The 21,276-nt window shown below is 37.8% G+C and overlaps 1 protein-coding gene across 1 annotated transcript; it reads left to right on the top strand.

The window, feature by feature from the left end:
* The first annotated feature begins 19,469 nt into the window (after window positions 1–19,469).
* Window positions 19,470–20,146, top strand: LOC141630316 (uncharacterized). The gene is made up of 3 exons (XM_074443154.1): window positions 19,470–19,590; window positions 19,804–19,955; window positions 20,108–20,146. Exons 1-3 carry the CDS (start codon window positions 19,470–19,472, stop codon window positions 20,144–20,146), a joined length of 312 nt encoding a protein of 103 aa, XP_074299255.1.
* The last annotated feature ends 1,130 nt before the right edge of the window (window positions 20,147–21,276 follow it).

Genomic DNA, 21,276 nt, shown 5'->3' with positions numbered 1-21,276 from the left:
CCGTATCCACCAAACCCGACATCATAACCCGACCCTCAAACGAACCAAAGACAACTGTCTCCTACTGCTACTGTCTTGCCGTCGACTCAACCACACAGGATCCCATAAAGCCTCTAATTTGCACCCATGTACTCCTCACACCCATACTAGGACTCGCTCCAAAACTCGTAACCTGACATGCCCTGTAACATTGGTACAACGACCGCAAATCGTTGCCGTAATGATGCTAAAAACGGAGGAACGAACCGCCCTTATACATGTTACACATGACTCTTAAACTCACCATTATTCGACTCCATATGAATTCTTAGCATCCTAAACTAGTCACCATAATAACCGGACTTATCGACACTATGCTAGACTTGAAACGATTTGTATTTACAAAAAAAACAATAACCATCTAATGTATTAAAGAAACGTACCTATAGGTTGTCCGCACTAAGAGGACGATGATGACAAATATAAGACGGTTAAGCTTGTGTTGAAGCCATTGAACATATGCTAAATTGATTTCGCCGCTATCTGGTTGTCTATGTGCTTTCTCTTTCTCGCTCCCTATATTTCCTATTTTCTTGATTAACTACTAATTAATGACGGAGGAAGGTATGGTAATAGGGTTTTGACTATTTGGATTCCTTTTTCTATAATCTAGTATATGGAATACTATCACATAGGGAAAAGTTATCAAGTATTAGTAAAATATTAGATGGGTTTGGTTTCTCCCATTATTATAATACTACTCCGTATATAGTATATAGTTTATATATATAACATAATTAAAAATATTGTGATCTCTCTGACATCATTATCGCTTTACTATTTCGTTGCTACACTAACTAACTAATAACCAATACTATTATTGTTATTGTTATTATTATTATTATTATTATTATTATTATTATTATTATTATTATTATTATTATTATATCGTACAATTCCAATGAAATTCTATTAAAATAATTATTTATTCTAAAAGTACGGGGTATTACATTCTTCCGTCCTTAAAAAGAACTTCGTCCCGAAATTCACCCAGAAATGCTACAAAAGCCTCTATAAACATCCGTACAACTGAATACCATTCCAGCTTATCACCACTTAAACACAATAAACCATTCATTATTATCCTGCCATATCAAGCTTCGTGAAATTGTATTACAGAATAACTCGAAACACGGAATGTACCACAAAAATAAACTCAAAACATGAGATGTCACATTCTACCCTCTTAAAAATAAACTTCGTCCCGAAGTTTCCCATTAAATAATTATTAAGGTGCTACCAAAATAAAGAAAATGCCTAAATAATAATAGTAAAAATAATAATTCTAAGTCACTTAATAACTAGGTATTCCTCCCCCCTTGCACTGTAGTAGCTGCTGACTTCCCATCATTGTTCCGGTCACCCTCATTTCCTAGGTTGTTGCGACTCTGATTAGCATGTTTGTTACTGAAATTTCTTTGGTTGCTCCCATAACCTGACATGCCAGTTCGGTAACTTCTTCCCTGACTCCCATTGTCATTCCTCGGAGTACTCCTACATTCATATGCTCGGTGCCCCATCCGGTTACATGCATAACACTTCACTAACTTCCCCTCACAATCCTTACCTGGATGATTATTCCCACACACCCTACAATTATTTATCCTAACCTCCGACCCACGGTTCCAACTAGTGCCCTGACGCGTTTTCCCTCCATTCCCAAACCTTCCTGGTGAGCTAATTCGAGATTTATTATCACCTCCCTTTTTCTTACCGCTCCCACTCATTTCACCAATACACTCATTCTTTCTTTTCTCCCCCTTCTCCTTCTTCTCCTCCTTCAAAGATATCAACGATCCTCTCTCAGTATGTCCAAAATTCAATAAACATCATCCATGGTACTTGGTTGACCAGCTGCAAGCCTCTTCTTAATAGTGGTTGTTAATCCTTTTTCAAACCTTAATGCTAACATCTCTTCACTGAAGTTTAAATCAAGACATATATTCGCCAATTCCATAAACCTATTGTTATAAGTCTCTCTTGTCATCTCCTCGACCATCTTGAAAGAATCAAATTCAGCTCTCATCTTACTCCTAATATGTTCTGGTACAAATACAGCTCTCATAGTCTCCTTAAAACCCTTCCAAGTGATAAAAGGTTCCTCACTCTCCCTTCAAGCTTCCCTTAAGACCTCTTTACTACGATTCCACCACAAACCCGTTTTCCCCTCAAATAATAAGCAAACTTGATCTACTTGTAACTCCGCAGACAACCCAAAGAACTCAAAAAGGTTATCAAACTCCCTATGCCAATCCCCAAGTAAAGATGGTTCACCTAATCCGTCATATTTCGTCGGGTTGTGTCTTGCAATATTAGCACTCATCTTTGCCGGATCCCGAATCCGACCCCTTAGCCTTCATCTGCCGATCAATGCCTCATTCATAGATATCAAACGGTCAATCTCTTCTTGGGACATGGTAGAGGGTGTAGGTGTAGATCTCTTTGGAGGCATGGTTCTATAAAATTAAAACAAGACAACATAAGTTTCTATCCGAGTAAAGATGGCTCAACATTTTTAAATATTCTATACTTACAAAACAAGGTTTGGTCAACTATGTCCTTTCTCTTCCCTCTTTAGGTCCTCTTATCATCACTCCTACCTCCCAATTACCATAGGTTAAGAATCGACAAAACATTTATATTAAACTTTTGGTAAACTCGCGTTTTTTCGGAAATCAAAGTCAAGCTGTAACTTTCAAAAATCACCATTAAATAACCGTTACAGTCTACATTGAGTTTTTATACTTTCCAGAAAATATAAGGAATTATCAAACCATGAGAAAAAGAATAAAATCGAAATCTCATTCAACCATTTTATAAAGATTTTTACAATCCAGTTGGTCCAAACAAAACCCGATCAGCAATTTGTCAAAAACTAAAGTCAATTTGTAAAAATCACTATTAATTGTCATAAATTTACCTTGCATCGTGCCTTATCAATTTGGACACATATTTGAATCTTTTAAACAGTGGAGTTAGAATTAAGCAAAAAGATTAAGTAGGTATGAAATGAGAAATTTTACAAAATTGTTTGTCGAAAACATAACTGCACAGGAACATTCTGACCACTGTCCACTAAATTATTTATTTCTCCCAAACCATAAAACTTTTAAACATGAAACCAACGGCATTGGTAAGCTAACTCACTGGGTTATCACTCATAAATATTTCAACTTTGTATGATGAACGGAGGTCAAATGGAAACTAAATCAAATAGGGGTAAAATCTGACGGAATAAAGTTCAGCTCTAGGTTCCTTTTTACTAGGTCACAAGCCCTCATTCACACCCTCCTACTCCTATACCAACATAACTTGGTCAGTAAACTTTCACACACGACTAGTATCTACTCTAAATCATTTATATCACAAGTTTAATCATTTCATAATATATTTTAAATAACATGGCTTTGGGATTCACACAACCGCATATCACTAGACATGATTCTAATATCACACAACATCCAACCATAAATTCAATATCAATTTATAATTGTTATCATGATCATGATCAAAACAATTCAACATCAACTCCTCATTTCATCTGTTTCACTCTCCTTAAAATAAAGGTTACGTCCCGTAACCTCATTCATCAATGAAAACAATACTCAAACAAGGCAACCAGAACTCCTATGACAAAATAAACAATATTCATTTTAAATTATCCCACTCTGTAATATCTCTCAAGGTAACCGGTTCAAAACTGAAAGGGTCAGAAGTTTGGTGTGAGGGGGCCCCTAACTCATCCCAAGCCTTAAGTGGGCTCCTAACAGTTTCTATCCGGGTTCATTTTATTAGACACATCCTATGTTCATTATTGTTCATTGGTCAGGCCTGAGGATCGTTTTGCTCTGATACCACTTTGTAACACCCCCATTTATTCAGGAGCCTTTAGCTAGACATTCCCAAATAAATAAGGTTGTTACCATCTCGGTTTCCCGAGGCAGTGAGTACAAATTAAAACAAAACCAAAGTACTTTATTAAAACTTACTAATAAACACTCTTATTACAACTTATTTAAACAATTTAACTAATTAAATTACAAACTCGCAGCGGAAATAAATACAACTGGTTAATAAAATAACTAAGTGATCTAGACTTCTAGGTAGTCTTGCCAATTCCTTACGCAATCCCATAAGCTCCCAAGTCAGCTAACTCAAGTACCTGTCAACCAATCTGCTCCCCATAAAACGGGTCATCACAGGTGTCCACGAATACACAGTCAACCACGAGGTTGAGTAGGGACTAACTAAACAACACCATAACAAATACTAATGGAACATAAATAGAATATAAATAAAGACAGCAGTGTTAGTACAATAATAATAAATCGAGCTCAGTCAAGATAATCGCTTGTTATGGTAACACCCATAACCTTCAACCATCCATGTTATACTCCAATCACCTCTACTCCTCCCAAACTCCGTCTTAACGCTTCCTCAGCTCCGAATGTGCACATCTCCCTAGTAGTGAGCCTACTAGGGAAGAGACTCTGAGGGGCGGCCAATGATCAACTGACGCCACAAGGACTAGCGGTTGCTCGGACCGGTACCTTCAAAAAAATAATCAAGGACTAGCGGTATATCGGTCCCTTCAATAAATAACTCACAAGGACTAGCGGTATATGGGTCCCTTCAATAAATAACTCACAAAGACTAGCGGTATATCGGTCCCTTCTATCATATTATAACATCCATCAATGCTCATGTAACCAATAATTCTCGTAGTTAACTCACCTTTGTAGTCTTAATTCCGCATCCGTAATAATCACAATATATATAAATTCACACATATATATAAACAATTAATAAATCCCATAAATATAAGTTGAGTAGGATAATCCCTACCTTTTCGCAATCCAATTAAAGCAATCCTGAGCGCACCAAGTCAAGCTAATAACGATCTTCTACAAAGTCGAATCCTACAATTTTAATATATATAAATTAATAACTTAATTAACTAATTAATCGCTTTACATAGATCACACTAGTCACACAACTTAATTAATACGGAGTAGTTTTATTAGCTAAACGTATTAACCCTCACCTAAGTTTATCACTAATTAAATGACCCATGTAACCTACCACTAACTATTATAAAATTAAATAAAATCAGAACTTGCTGCTCCAATTATACGGTCATCATCAACTTACCCATAAATCCATTCACCACTTATTCATCACCCCCGTCACCGTACTTACGTCCCCTTCGCACACGAAAGACCACCATACTCTATGTCATCCTCATACACCTCCATTGCACTACCATTCTCCATTATCATTACACACCCTCCATGGACAGCCACACACGAAAACCCGTATCCACCAAACCCGACATCATAACCTGACCCTCAAACGAACCAAAGACAACTGTCTTCTACTACTGCTGTCTTGCCGTCGACTCAACCACACACGATCCCATAAAGCCTCTAATTTGCACCCATGTACTCCTCACACCCATACTAGGACTCGCTCCAAAACTCGTAACCTGACATGCCCTGTAACATTGGTACAACGACCGCAAATCGTTGCCGTAATGATGCTAAAAACAGAGGAACGAACCACCCTTATACATGTTACACATGACTCTTAAACTCACCATTATTCGACTCCATATGAATTCTTAGCATCCTAAACTAGTCACCATAATAACCGGACTTATCGACACTATGCTAGACTTGAAACGATTTGTATTTACAAAAAAAAAAAACAATAACCATCTAATGTATTAAAGAAACGTACCTATAGGTTGTCCGCACTAAGAGGACGATGATGACGAATATAAGACGGTTAAGCTTGTGTTGAAGCCATTGAACATATGCTAAATTGATTTCGCCGCTATCTGGTTGTCTATGTGCTTTCTCTTTCTCGCTCCCTATATTTCCTATTTTCTTGATTAACCTACTAATTAATGATGGAGTAAGGTATGGTAATAGGGTTTTGACTATTTGGATTCCTGTTTCTATAATCTAGTATATGGAATACTATCACATAGGGAAAAGTTATCAAGTATTAGTAAAATATTAGATGGGTTTGGTTTCTCCCATTATTATAATACTATATAGTATATAGTTTATATATATAACACAATTAATAATATTGCGATCTCTCTGACATCATTATCGCTTTACTATTTCGTTGCTACACTAACTAAATAATAACCAATACTATTATTGTTATTGTTATTATTATTATTATTATTATATCGTACAATTCCCATGAAATTCTATTAAAATAATTATTTATTCTAAAAGTACGGGGTATTACAATATGCTTATGTTTATCTCCCTTTTTATTGCTCAAAGATATGCCGCCAAAGTGATCAGATGCGTATGTTAAGGCTCAAGAGATGAACATTGAGGATATTACCAAAATGCTTGAGCACCAAGATGCACTCACTGAGACCATCAATAGGATGAGGGAAAGATAAGGAGACTCTGGAATATTTCACCATGATAAGTACTACCATATCTCGCTTCAACCCCACTACCTATGTGGGCATAGGCGTGCCGATTTTGCTCGACAACTACATCGGGAGATGGAGAATATCCTTGGGGTGGTGCATTGTCCAAAGGTGTTTACGGTAGAACAAGCTGCATTCTAACTAAGGTACTCAGCAAGAGAGTGGCGGGATAAGATTAAAGATAATGCTTTGGACATTTATCTGAAAAAGGGTAAGACTGCAATCCCGTGGTCCCGAGTTCAAAAGAGCTATGAGAAATGAGTTTGTTCCGGAGCATGTACGCACCAAGATCCAGGATGAGTTCGATTCTTTTAAGACGACTGGGGACATGACCGTGACAGAGTACTACCATAAGTTCAATGAGAAGTCGAGGTATGCTGAGGATATGGGACTATATCCGGTGAACTTAGCACTTCGATTTGAGAAAGGGCTAACTTACCAGATTATGGAAAAATTACCGCGGGGACTCTTACCGATGCAAAGGAGGTCTACAAGAGAGCTGGATGGGCTGAAAGGTTGGTCAAAATGTCCAAGGAAACTAGGGAGAAGAGCTTGGAGAAGAGGAAGGCTGAGAGTGATGACGGTAATCAATCTGGTTACAAGCGTGGTAACCACAATCAGTCAAAGGCATATTCTTCAGGGTTGGGATTCAGTGGAGGATCTTCTTTCTGTCGTTGTGGTCACAGTGGTAGCGGCAACTGGAGAATCGCATGTTTTAACTGTGGCGGTGTTGGCCACAAAAGGCATGAGTGTACTAATTCTGCTGGGAGAGGCTTTCAGAGACAGTCTCGGGGTAACTTTTCTCAAGGACCGATGTCGAGTTATGCAAGTAATCGGCCAGCTGGGTCATGAAAGAATCAAGGTGCGCAGAGCAATTATAATGGTGGTTTCAACCACAATGGCGGTAGTTTCTATCAGCGTCCGGCGGTTAATGCCAATCAGGCATCAGCTGCCAAGTCTACTGCATCAGCTAGTACGGTGCAAGGAGGAGGCCAAAAGAACAGCGGTAAACTTTTCATGATGGATAAGTAGGTTATGAAGGATGATGCGCAAGTGATCACTGTTAGAAATATCAGTATATTTCATCAAGAAAAATTCGGAATATAGCGAAATTATGAAATATGAAATTACGAGTCATAAACGAAATGTATAAACAAAAGAATAGAGATTAGAATTAACCTCCGGTCCTAGAAATTTTGGCCTAACAACAAATATCGAGATCGATATTCTCCTAATCGTTGCACCCAAGATGCTCCGAGAAATGCCTTTTTCTTGCTAGAAAGAGAACCCTAATTCTTAATAATTTTTAGGGTTTTGTGATGAGAGTATCGAGTCAAAAATTTCCCAGAGAAAATGATCCTCCCCTCTCCTATCTAACCGTCCAAGGAGAAAATCTTCTTATTTTAGGTTGGTATCATATTGTATAAAATGTGTATCATTATCAATTGTCATTTATGTCGTCACGTATTAATAAGTCTACACACAACAGTTTGTAGTCGATTTATTAATACCGGTCTGTCATCATTTATTATGACAATTTCGTATAATATATACATTAACTATAAATATCGCATATTTATAATTTGCTAATTAAATATAACCGTTTATGTTTAATTACGAATTAACATCTTAATTCGTTTAAGCTAACATTATTTACATTAATTAAATATAACAGTTTATATTCAATTTACGAATTAACAATTAATTCGTCTCAGCTGATATTATTTAATTGCATTAAATAATCGACTCATCATCATATTGACTAACCTTTTAGTCATATACATGGACTAACCTTTTAGTCATATAAGGCATCAATGTGATTATATTTTCATATAATTACATCTCTCAAACACATCCTTTAGGTGTGACTTTTAGGGACCAGTTGATCACCGCCATCAGTATGATAATAACATCAAACTTCTAGCAAGCCAACCGTTATTAATAAACGTTAATCAACTGATAAAATACTAAGTATACCCTGTGAACCTATAAGAGATTTATACATGTTATCACACTAATTGTGGAGGACACTAGCTCCAACAATCTCCCACTTGTCCTCACAAGTGTATGTGCGATAACCGATTCTCATGTTCTTAATTTCTCCCACTCAATGTAAAACAATTTGCAAAATCCGTATTCACAAAGGTCGTATTTTACAAGTGATCAATATCAAGAGTGGTTTTCCCGACTAGAGAGTAACTTAACTGATAAACGAATAATCATTCGAGCATGGCCATGCATTTCAGTTACAACTCCTCGAGTGGCCCTAAGAAATGACTAAACCTGATAAAGGATGGATATTTTCTTCAACTCGAATCCTGCAGATACAAGTACAGTATGAAATGACCCAGTAAAAATCTGCTTAGCCTCATGTTACGGTCGACCATGAGAAAGAAACCAAAGTCACCCAGAAACTGCCTTAATCTCAAGAGACAGTCGATAGTCAAAAGAATCGACTCTAGGAACACAATGGACGTCCAAACCACGACCTGGCACCCAGTGTTTTAAACATTTAGGACTCCATTACGTTGTCACAATGTCCTACGAGGTATCGTTATAACTCGCATCTGTGATCGATCAGCCAACCGTTTGACTTATGGATCGTTGAACCCACCATCAATCAACTTCACAATATAATAGCCAGAGTTATCAGCTCATGTAGGCGATTACGGACCAAAACAAATATAATGTAATTCAGTTCACTTTGTGGCGTTCAATGTTGTCGTACAATCCACATGAAAAACAAAATATGAAATAATACGATGAAGTTATAAATAGCATATGAAAAAGAAAATGTATCGAATCCATAAACAACTACTACAACTCAGGAACACGTTTAATTCCCATGGAAATAACGTGCCCTTCATGCTTATCATATTTTAATGGTTTAGTGAGAGGATCCGCGATGTTGTCATCCGAAGCAATCTTGTCAATCACTATCTCCTCTTGTTCCACGTAATCACGGATCAGGTGAGCCTTCCGATGTACATGTCCAGACTTGTTTCTATACTTAGGCTCCTTGGCATGGAAGATGGCACCTCTATTGTCACAATAGATGGTGATTGGGTCATTCGAACTAGGAAATATGGTTAGTCCTTGTAAGAATTGACGCATCCATATAGCTTCCTTTGCTGCTTCTGACGCGGTATAGTACTCAGATTCAGTAGTTTAATCTGCTACAACTTCATGTTTGGAACTTTTCCAGGTGACCGCAGCACCATTAAGAGTAAAGACGAATCCAGACTGAGATTTCGAATCATCTCGATCCGTTTGGAAGCTAGCATCTGCGTAATCGATTGCACATAGCTTAGTATCTCCTCCATAAGTCAATGCTCAATCCTTAGTTCTCCGTAGGTACTTAAGGATGTTTTTACCAGCCATCCAGTGTGTTTCAGCTGGATTGTTTTGCTACCGACTCGTCATACTCAATGCATATGCCACGTCTGGACGTGTGCATATCATGGTATACATGATTTATCCTATAGCTGATGCATAAGGAACGCGACTCATGCGTTCACCCCTTCCGGTGTCTTGGGTGACTGAGACTTGCTCAAATGCATCCCAGAAGTCATTGGAAGGTTCCCCTTCTTGGAGTTGGTCATGCTGAACCTTTCAAGAATCTTATCTAAATAAGACTCCTGACTCAGTGATAACATCCGTCGTGATCTATCTCGATAGATACGGATTCCCAATATGCGTTGTGCCTCACCCAGATCTTTCATCTGGAAATGGTTCTTCAACCATCCTTTTACCGAAGATAAGAGAGGAATGTCATTCCCAATCAAGAGTATGTCATCGACATACAATATCAAGAAAACAATCTTGCTCCCACTCGACTTGACATATTAGCATGGTTCCTCGACCGATCGAGTGAAACCTTACTCTTTTATCACCTTGTCGAAATGATGATTCCAACTCTGAGAAGCTTGCTTAAGTCCATAAATGGAACGTAACGTTTAAGCTTGCACACTTTCTTAGGATTTTCAGGATCTATGAAACCTTCGGGTTGTACCATGTACAATTCTTCCTCCAAATAACCGTTTAAGAAGGTGGTTTTCACATCCATCTGCCAAATTTCATAGTCATGAAAAGCGGCAATCGCTAATATTATCCGAATGGAACGCATCATAACTACGGGTGCAAAGATTTCATCATAATGCAATCCGTGCACTTGAGTGAAACCTTTTGCCACTTGTCGTGCCTTATTAGAATCCGTTTGCCCTTCTACAAAATGCTTTCTTTTGTAAAGCCATTTGCACTGAAGAGGTCGTATCTTGTTAGGTAAATCAATAAGATCCTATACGTCATTTCCATACATGGAGTCCATCTCGGATTGCATGGCTTTAAGCCATAGCTTAGAGTCGGATCAGGTCATGGAACCTTTATAGGTAGCGGGTTCATTACTCTTTAGGAGCAAAACGTCATTTTCCTTGACCATACCAATGTATCTGTCTGGAGGATTAGAGACTCTACCCGACCTCCTAGGTTCCTGAGGAATATTAACCGTATCATAAGTTGAAGGAACATCTTCCTCCATCTGTTCCTCGGTTGTTGGTTCTTGAATCTCCGACAGCTCGAAGGTTCTATTACTTGACTTGTTCTCGATAAAATCTTTCTCTAAGAACTTTTCACTAGCCGCAGCAAATACTCGATGTTTGGTAGGCGAATAGAAGTAATGACCAAACATTCCTTTTGGATAACCAATAAATTATGTCTTGACCGATCGCGGGCCGAGCTTATCCTCGTGTCTCCACTTGACATAAGCCTCGCAGCCCCAAACCCGAATAAAGGACAAGTTAGGGACCATTCCCTTCCATATCTCATACGGAGTCTTGTCGACAGCTTTAGACGGACTTCGGTTAAGTATAAGAGCAGCTGACAAAAGAGCAAAACCCCATAATGAATCAGGTACTACCGTGTGACTCATCATGGATCGAACCATATCAAGTAGTGTTCGATTTTTCCGTTCGGACACACCATTTAATTGAGGTGTTCCAGGTGGAGTTAACTATAAAACTATTCCACAATCTTTAAGGTTTTGATCAAACTCATTTGAAAGATATTCGCCACCACGATCTGAACGGAGTGCTTTAACCTTTCTTCCCAGTTGGTTCTCAACCTTATTCTGGTATTCCTTGAGTTTTTCAAAAGACTCACTTTTATGCTTCATTAAGTAGACATATCCGTATCTACTCAAATCATCCGTGAAAGTGATAAAATATCTATAGCCGTCTCTTGCGGTGATTGACATGGGTCCACATACATCAGTATGTATGAGTCCTAATAGGTCATTAGCGCGCATTCCCACACATTTGAAGGAAATTCGAGTCATTTTGCCGATAAGACATGATTCACACGTGCCAAATGATGAGAAATCAAATGTGGAGATAGTCCCATTCTCAATGAGTTTCTTTACACATTTTTCATTTATGTGACCTATTCGACAATGCCATAGATAAGTTTGATCTTTGTCACCAACCTTTAATATCTTATTATTCACATGTAATATATCTGTGGTTTGATCTAAGATATAAATTCCATTCATGGAAACTGCTTTGCCATAAACCATTTCATTAAAAGAGAAAATACAGCTATTGTCCTTTATTGAAAATGAAAAACCGTCTTTATCAAGTACGGAAACAGAAATAATATTCTTAGATAAACTGGGTACATAGTAACAAATATATAAATATAACTCAAAACCACTCGGGAGCTGGATTACATATGTTCGCATTGAGACTGCATCAACTCTTGCTCCATCCCCGACTCGTAGGTCCACATCACCCTTTGCGAGGGGTGTGATGTTTTTTAGGACCTGCAAATGATTACACAGATGAGAAACACAACCAGTATCAAGTACCCAAGTTCCGAAACTTGCATGGTTAATCTTAATCATATGAATATAAGATGACATACCAACAGGAGTGACGCGGCCTGCTTTTATATCCTCAAGGTACACGAGACAGTTCCTCCTCCAATGCCCAGTTTTGTGACAATGGTGGCACTCAACGTTACCGCCCTTGCTCTTTGCCTTGCCTTTTGAGCCACTAGTCTCACCAGGCCCACTCTTACCATTTCCTGACTTCTTAAACTTTGGCTTTCCTACAGTTAGGTCGCCTTGAGCTTTGCCCTTACCCTTATTCTTGTTGGAAATCATGAGAACATCTTGCTTCATGCACCCACTCAATTTCATATCCTTCTCGGTCTGTACGAGAAGTGAGTGTAACTCATGAGGACTTTTCTTCATGTCATTCATGTAGTAATTTGCCCTGAAAAGGGCAAAACCATCATGAAGTGAATGAAGCATACGGTCAATGACTTTGCTCTAACTGAGTTTGCAATCAAGTGCCTCCAGTTTCTCGACATTCTCAATCATGTCAAGAATGTGTGGGCTAACCGGTTGGCCCTTCTGGAGTTTCGCCTCAAAGAAGCGACATGTATGGTCATAAGTAACAATTCTCGGGGCTTTTGAGAACTCATTAGTGAGCGTGGTGAAAATCTTGTTTGCTCCTTGGGCAATGAAGCGTCTTTGCAAATTGGTTTCCATTTAAAAAATGAGTACATTCTTTATCGCACCCGCTTCCATGATGAAGTCACTATAAGCAAGTGACTCGTTAGCTCTTGCATTGGGGCCTGGGTTTGGCGGTATTGGCTCAGTCAAGTACTTGAGCTTACCGTAAGCAATGGCAGCATTCCGTAATGATGCCTCCCAGTCCGCAAAGTTGGACCCGTCATTCTTCAGTCGTGTGGACTGATTCATGTGGTCCATGAAAGTTTTGAGCCAGGACTCTCGTGCAAGTGTGGCACTTGGCATAAGGATATCATTATTTCCAGCCATTTGTTGTAAGCAGTAATATCAATATAAAACGAATTCTACACTGCGAAAAGAAGAAGAAAAACATAATAAGCATACTCATCGTTATGATTTAAGTCTAATGCAAAACTTTTATAATGCGAAGACTCAAGCATTTATACAATTGACCTCCCTCAAGAATTATATAAATGATCCCAAGACTCAATTATCTGTAAATTGATAAGCCAACCTCTTGGCTAATTCTACTTTTAGAATTCTTGGTTGATAAATTTCTGTAAATTCTATCTATAGTCCATCATAATCTCCAGAAACTCTTCAGATTATAATGTTGAGGTAAAATAAGTCAACACAAACTACTTACCCAATGTAGAAGAGGTCATATGGAGAGTAAGGTCCTATATGCCTACCGGCGAAGAAGGGATTCACAGTTGTTTGGCCTATAAAGAGTAGTCTCAATTTTAGTTTTAGAGGAAGATCATATCAACTTTATTTTAATACATTTTAAGTGAACTAATATCTAGCATGCGAGAATGAATAAACTAAGATGATGGCTTAAAATAGTGTGACATCTTTATGTCCATGATAACTAACATTCAAACTATATGAGTCAATTTTCATGCATATAAGTAGGTGGTTTAGTTTAGGCGGAATATGATGCACTAATTATCATGCGAAGAAAAGCAACAAGAATGGAAAAACGTAAAACAAAAACAAAGTCCTAATGTGACCTATCTACCAAAATGAACATAAATTCAACTTTGGAATCCTTCCTAGGACCCGAGAAGCTTGTCTTGATGTTCCATCTTGGTCCATGTAGCGGGAGTGAGCAATCCAATCTCCATCTTTAGTCTTCTCAAAATTACTATAAATAAATTACAAAATAAACCTATTTACATTCTAATTTCAAAAACATAATACTAAAGAAAACCAAAGTAGATTCGAGATCTCAAAATTACATCAAGATTATGTTTCCATCATTACGAAAACATAATCAACTAAGGCCACACTAGGTAATACTAAATTACAACCGATTGCAAAAATACGTAAATAAACCATTCAACAATTCATACAACTAAATAAAATGCATCAACAATAAATTAATCATTCAAGACATAATTCCTTAATTATGTAGAGTAATTTATCCAAACCACCTATTATAAAATGATCAAAATTATGTGACAATTCCTTAATTACTCACAATAATTCCAATCTTAATACACATTAACTTGTAATATGAATTAATCTAACATCATTTTTAAACCACTTTAAAATAATTGGGTATCTAGAATTTGTGAACTTTTTCACAACAAACAATCATACATTATAGATATAATGTATAATAATTATTGGCCAAAACACACACAAAAAAATCGAAATTTTTTTTTATTGCTCTCGGCATTTTCCCCTAAAATTTCGAAAAACAGTTTTTTTTTTTTTTTCTTTTTTTCCAAAACAACCCCTTTAATTTGAGAAAATTTGTTTAATGTTGCTACTATAACAAGAATGGCATAATCATCAACGTTTAATTTAAACATAGATCCAAACTAGATGATTCAATTTAAACTCTTAAAATGAATATCTAAATTATGATTAAATCGATTATCTGAATATCCGATTCATCACAATTGATTTGAACATTATTAAATTAATGAATCATGATTCTTAACAGCAATTTAACACCATGTATGCCAAAACTATATAGCAAAACAAATGAACATCATCAATCAAAACAATTTCCATTTACATTTCAATTTAATTCTTATTAAATCAAAACATCTACAAATTTATCATATTATCATCTTAACATATTAAAACAACAATATCAATAAATCAAAATGGAAACAAGGCATCAAAAACAAAAAAACATCTCGGAAAAAAAATTGATGCGGCCGAAATTTTTATTTTTTTTTTTATATTTTTTTTTGTTTTAATCAATTTATGAAAATCATATAAAATAATTTCGTGGGCTATGCTCTGATACCACTTGTTAGAAATATCGGTATATTTCATCAAGAAAAATTCGGATTATAACGAAATTATGAAATATGAAATTACGAGTCATAAACGAAATGTATAAACAAAAGAATAGAGATTAGAATTAACCTCCGGTCCTAGCAATTTTGTCCTAAGAACAAATATCGAGATCGATATTCTCCTAATCGTTGCACCCAAGACGCTCCGAGAAATGCCTTTTTCTTGCTAGAAAGAGAACCCTAATTCCTAATAATTTTTAGGGTTTTATGATGAGAGTATCGAGTCAAAAAATTCCCAGAGAAAATCATCCTCCCCTCTCCTATTTAACCGTCCAAGGAGAAAAGAGGGGAAGATTTTTTTTTTTCTTATTTTTTTCCTTTATTTCGTGTAACAACCAAACAAAATAAGGAGAAAATCTTCTTATTTAGGTTGTTATCATATTGTATAAAATGTGTATCATTATCAATTGTCATTTATGTCGTCACGTATTAATAAGTCCACACACAGCAGTTTGTAGTCGATTTATTAATATCGGTCTGTCATCATTTATTATGACAATTTCGTATAATATATACATTAACTATAAATATCGCATATTTATAATTTGCTAATTAAATATAACCGTTTATGTTTAATTACGAATTAACATCTTAATGCGTTTAAGCTAACATTATATACATTAATTAAATATAACAGTTTATATTCAATTTACGAATTAACAATTAATTCGTCTCAGCTGATATTATTTAATTGTATTAAATAATCGACTCATCATCACATTGACTAACCTTTTAGTCAAATACATGGACTAACCTTTTAGTCAACTAAGGCATCAATGTGATTATATTTTCATATAATCACATCTCTCAAACACATCCTTTAGGTGTGACTTTTAGGGACCAGTTGATCACCGCCATCAGTATGATAATAACGTCAAACTTCTAGCAAGCCAACTGTTATTAATAAACGTTAATCAACTGATAAAATACTGAGTATACCCTGTGAACCTATAAAAGATTTATACACGTTATCACACTAACTGTGGAGGACACTAGATCCAACAATCACTGGTACATTTCTTGTTAACAATGTTCCTACTTTTGTTTTATTTGATTCCGGGTCGTCACACTATTTTGTATCATCAAGTTATGCTAAGTCTATGGGTTTGGGGAAGTTTGTGTTTGTAAAAGATAAAGTTTTTTTACCGTCTGGGGAGTCAGTGTCGTGTGAGAAACTGCATAAAGGGTTATTCATGGTTATTGGACAAGCTGATCTTCTAGTTGACTTGTTTGAGTTTTCTATAGATGGTTTTGAAATGATAGTCGGGATGGACTAGTTGGGGAAGTATAAAGCTAGAATAAACTGTCACCAAAAGAAAGTATCTTTGAGAGGTCCTAAGGGTGTTATAGTGTCTTATCATGGGTTTGTTGTCAGACCCAAAGCCAAAGTTATTGCAGCAGTGACATTGAAGTCTTACTTGAGAAAGGGGTGTCTTATGATACTTTGCCATGTTAAAGAAACTCGCGTGGTAGATCTGACAGCATCTGAGATACCTGTGGTGGGAGAATTTCAAGATGTTTTCCCCGATGAGATACCGGGATTACAGTCGTAGGGGGATATCGATTTCAGTGTGGAGTTGAAGCCAGGGACGGGACCGATCATTAAGGCCCCGTACCATATAGGTTCTAAGGAGTTGGAGGAGTTGAAGAAACAATTGAATGAATTGCTAGATAAGGGTTACATTAGAACTAGTGTGTCGCCTTGGGGTTCGCCAGTTCTATTTGTTAAGAAGAAGGATGAGAGTTTAAGGCTGTTTATCGACGACAGGGAGCTGAACCATATTATAGTGAAGAATAAGTATCCTTTACCGATGATAGATGATCTTTATGACCGGTTGAGTGGAGCTGGTATCTTTTCGAAGATTGATCTAAGGTCGGGGTACCATCAGTTGAGGATTTGAGATGAAGACATACCAAAGACAGCTTTTCGATCGTGGTATCGTCATTATGAATATGTGGTGATGCCGTTTAGGTTGACTAATGCGCCAACGGTGTTTATAGATTGATGAACCGGGTTTTCAGCTAGTACATGGATCAGTTCGTGGTGGTGTTTATAGACGACATCTTAGTCTATTCCAAGACTAAGGAGGAGCATGAGGAGCACTTACGGTTGGTGTTCCAAACTCTACGCGACAACTAGATGTATGCCAAGTTGTCTAAATGTGAATTTTCGTTGGAGAAAGTGGCTTATCTAGGCTATATCATTTCTAAAGAGGGTGTAGCTGTTGACCCTAGCAAGATTAAGGCGGTGTCTAATTGGGAGGCGCCGAAGAATGTGGTCGAGATCAGAAGTTTCTTTGGTTTGGCTGGATACTATCGCAGGTTCGTGAAGGAGTTTTCAAATATTGCCAGACCTATGACAGCTTTGATAAGGAAAGAGAACAGGTTTCACTGGGATAAAAGTTGTTAGACAGCGTTACAAATACAGCTCCAGTCTTGGCTTTACCCGAGGGGAGTGAGAATTTCGAGGTGTATACAGAAGCTTTGAAGAATGGGTTGGGCTATGTGTTGATGCAAAACGGGAAAGTCATTGCCTATGCTTCTGGGCTGCTGATGTCTTATGAGGATAATTATCTGACGCATGATCTAGAGTTGGGTTTGATAAGGAAAGAGAACAGGTTTCACTGGGATAAAAGTTGTTAGACGGCGATACAAACATTAAAGAAGCATTTGACTACAACTCCAGTCTTGGCTTCACCCGAGGGGAGTGAAAATTTCGAGGTGTATACGGAAGCTTTGAAGAATGGGTTGGGCTATGTGTTGATGCAAAACGGGAATGTCATTGCCTATGCTTCTGGGCTGCTGATGTCTTATGAGGAGAATTATCCGACGCATGATCTAGAGTTAGGTGCAGTTATTTTTTATTTAAAGATTTGGAGACACTATCTATATGGGGTGACCTTTAAGGTATTTTCTGATCACAAGAGTTTGAAGTACATTTATATTCAGAAGGAGTTGAATATGCGACAAAGGAGGTGGATGGAGCTCACTGGTGACTATGACATGGATATTATCGACCTTGAAGGGAAGGAAAATGTTGTGGCAGATGCGTTGAGTAGGGAGAGTGTGAATTCCTTACGCACAGCTATCTCACTGACGAGGTTGAAAGATGAAGTGACCAAGATGGGGATAGATGTGATCCAGAAGGGGGATGCTAGGGGAGATTTGACAGTTGAACTAGGGCTTTATGATAATATTCGGAGGAAACAAGCTCTTGATCCTAAGATTCAGAAGTGGAGGGGTGGAGTAGAGAAGGCGACAATGTCTCGGTTCTCTATTCATTCTGATGGGAGTGTTCCGTTTGATGGGAGATGGTGTGTACCTAAGGATGAGGAGATGAAGATGTTAATCAGGACCGAGGGTCATATCACTCCATATTATGTACATCCAGGTGGTGACTAGCTTTATAAAGACCTGAGGAAAACTCTTTAGTGGCATGGAATGAAGAGGGAGATAACTGAATTTGTGGCTCGGTGTTTGACTTTCTAGAGAGTCAAAGGGGAGCAGCGAAGACCGCAAGGTAAGATTCAGTCTCTTGAGGTACCTGAGTGGAAGTGGGAATCTATCTCTATGGATTTAATTGTGGGATTACCGAGAACTGAGCAAGGTAATAATATGATTTGGGTGATCGTTGATCGATTGACCAAGTTGGCTCATTTTATTCCGATAAAAGATACGTGGAGTAATGTTCAGTTGGCGAATGGCTATAAGAAGAATGTTGTGAGATTACATGGGGTGCCTAAGGACATTGTGTCCAATCGAGAAGCGATATTCATTTCTCGGTTTTGGAAAGAGTTGCAGGAATTGATGGGGACTACATTGAAGATAAGTATCGCATTTCAACCTGCGACAGATGGGCAGACGGAGAGAACAATTAAGACTTTGGAGGATATGTTAAGGGCTTGTGTGATAGAATTCAGTGCTAGTTGGGAAAATAGATTGGATCTGATTTAATTTCTTAAAATAATAGCTACCATACGAGTATTGGGATGGCTCCTTTTGAGGTGTTGTATGGGAGGAGGTGTAGAAGTCGATTTGTTGGGATGATAGCGCAGAGGCATTGGTTTTAGGACCACAAATGGTGCAAGATATGGTTGAGCAAGTAATGTTGATTCGACAAAAGATGAAGGCGGTCCATGATCGACAAAAGAGTTATGCGGATTTGCATCGTCGGGACATTGAGTTCCAAGTTAGGAATAAGGTTCTTTTGAAGGTGTCCCCTATGCGTTTAGTGATGCAATTTGGTAAGAAAGGGAAGCTAAATCAGAAATTCACTGGCCCTTAAGATATTTTAGATCGTGTTGGCGAGGTTGCTTATCGGTTAGCCTTGCCACCAACTTTGGATCGAGTACACAATGTGTTTTATGTGTCTCAACTCAAGAGGTACGTGAGTGACCCTTCTCATGTGCTAGAGGATAAGGACATTTAATTGGATGAATCCTTGTCTTATCTTGAAGTGCCAAAGCAGATTCTAGATCGCAAGGTTCGCAAGACTAGGAATGGGGAGACCGTATTGCTAAAGGCGTTGTCGTCCAATAACAATGTTGAGGAAGCAACTTGGGAGGCAGAAGAAGCTATGAAGGAGCGCTATCCGTTCCTTTTTTATCAGGTATGTGTGGTTACGGGGATGTTACCATGTTTCTTTAACGAGGTAGGAGATGATCGCATAAGCTTTTGGTGCGATCTTTTGTCAGTTTTGGTCAAGTTTAGGGTATGTTTAGGGTTGTTAAGTTGTGTTTTAACTTTTGTATTGAGTTGTAGCTTTTGGTGCGATCTTTTGTCAGTTTTGGTCAAGTTTAGGAGGGAAGACTGTAATACCTCGAGTATTTGAGCTGTTGGGTACTCTATCGAGTAGGAATTACTTTGTCATGTAAGTTGTTTACGGATTCTGGAGTACATTCTGATTTGAATGTACTCGATCCAGTGGGGGCAACTCGATCGAGTAGCTCGGGTTTTACAGACTTTTCGGTCGGGTTTGATAGTAAACGTGTAGAGGTATTTAAAGTTTTAATAGACAGTCTTTGTCACTTTTACCTTTATTTTCTAAACTTTTCACAAGAAAACTCTACGACTTTCAGTCCTCTCCTCTTTTTGCTATCAAATCAAGGCTAGTGTTGTCGGATTTCTGAGATCATTATACCCTTGTGATCGTCATCGTTTGGATAAGTCACTTGTGTAATTTTTATGTCAATACAGTAGATTGGTCTAAACCCTAATTTTGATATTTTGAGGGTTTTTGGTATAATCGTTGTTGTGGATTGTAATTGTATACATTATTATTATAGGAGTTGATTTCGAAGAGGAGGCTTTTTGATCTGCTGCTATTGTTGTTGGTGATTTCATTTTAGGTACGGTTTTCCCTACTCAGTTACTGTATAATTGATTAAAGGTAATGTGATGGATGAATTACATGGTTATCATTGTGGTCATAATTTTATATCTTGGTAATAAGCATGATTGTCAGTATTGTGTTTTTGTTGTAATTATATGTGGTTCCCAAGGTGCACCCTCGGCTGAGTAGAGTCATTTTCGGGAATGGCTTGACGCCCTTGATCCGCCCCTTGTGGTTCCCGTCACAAGGGGGATGTGCACATTAATGGACATGGGTTATTCGCTCTACGGTTTTGAGCGGGGCTTAGGTGGCAAGGCTATGGTCCCCACTAGCAGAGTGGAATATCTGTTGCGATGGGTATTTTGGCAAGGCTATACACTTTAGGGTGTAGTTAGGTTATTGGTGATGAACTCGAGTTAGAAGAATGTGCTTGTGTAATTGGATGGTGCTGTATTGCTTATTTTGATTATTCAGTAACTGACCCCGTTTAAATGTTTTGAAACTTATGGTAATCCATTCGGAGATGGTGAGCAGTTGATTAGCAGGTATTTCTATGGAGTATGCGCGGGATATAGCAGGGGATGGAGTCATCACTAGT

Source organism: Silene latifolia, chromosome Y (assembly GCF_048544455.1).
Source record: "Silene latifolia isolate original U9 population chromosome Y, ASM4854445v1, whole genome shotgun sequence".
NCBI classification, from domain to species: domain Eukaryota; kingdom Viridiplantae; phylum Streptophyta; class Magnoliopsida; order Caryophyllales; family Caryophyllaceae; genus Silene; species Silene latifolia.
Note: the sequence above shows the minus strand (reverse complement) of the source record. Positions and strands in the feature narration are given on the sequence as shown.

Bases quoted from the DNA above. Each gene is read 5' to 3' on its own strand.
- LOC141630316 (XM_074443154.1), top strand. From the start codon at position 19,470: ATGAAGGCGGTCCATGATCGACAAAAGAGTTATGCGGATTTGCATCGT. The intron at 19,591-19,803 runs GTAAGAAAGGGA...CTTATCTTGAAG, and splicing joins GCGTTTAGTGATGCAATTTG to TGCCAAAGCAGATTCTAGAT. The intron at 19,956-20,107 runs GTATGTGTGGTT...ATTGAGTTGTAG, and splicing joins ATCCGTTCCTTTTTTATCAG to CTTTTGGTGCGATCTTTTGT.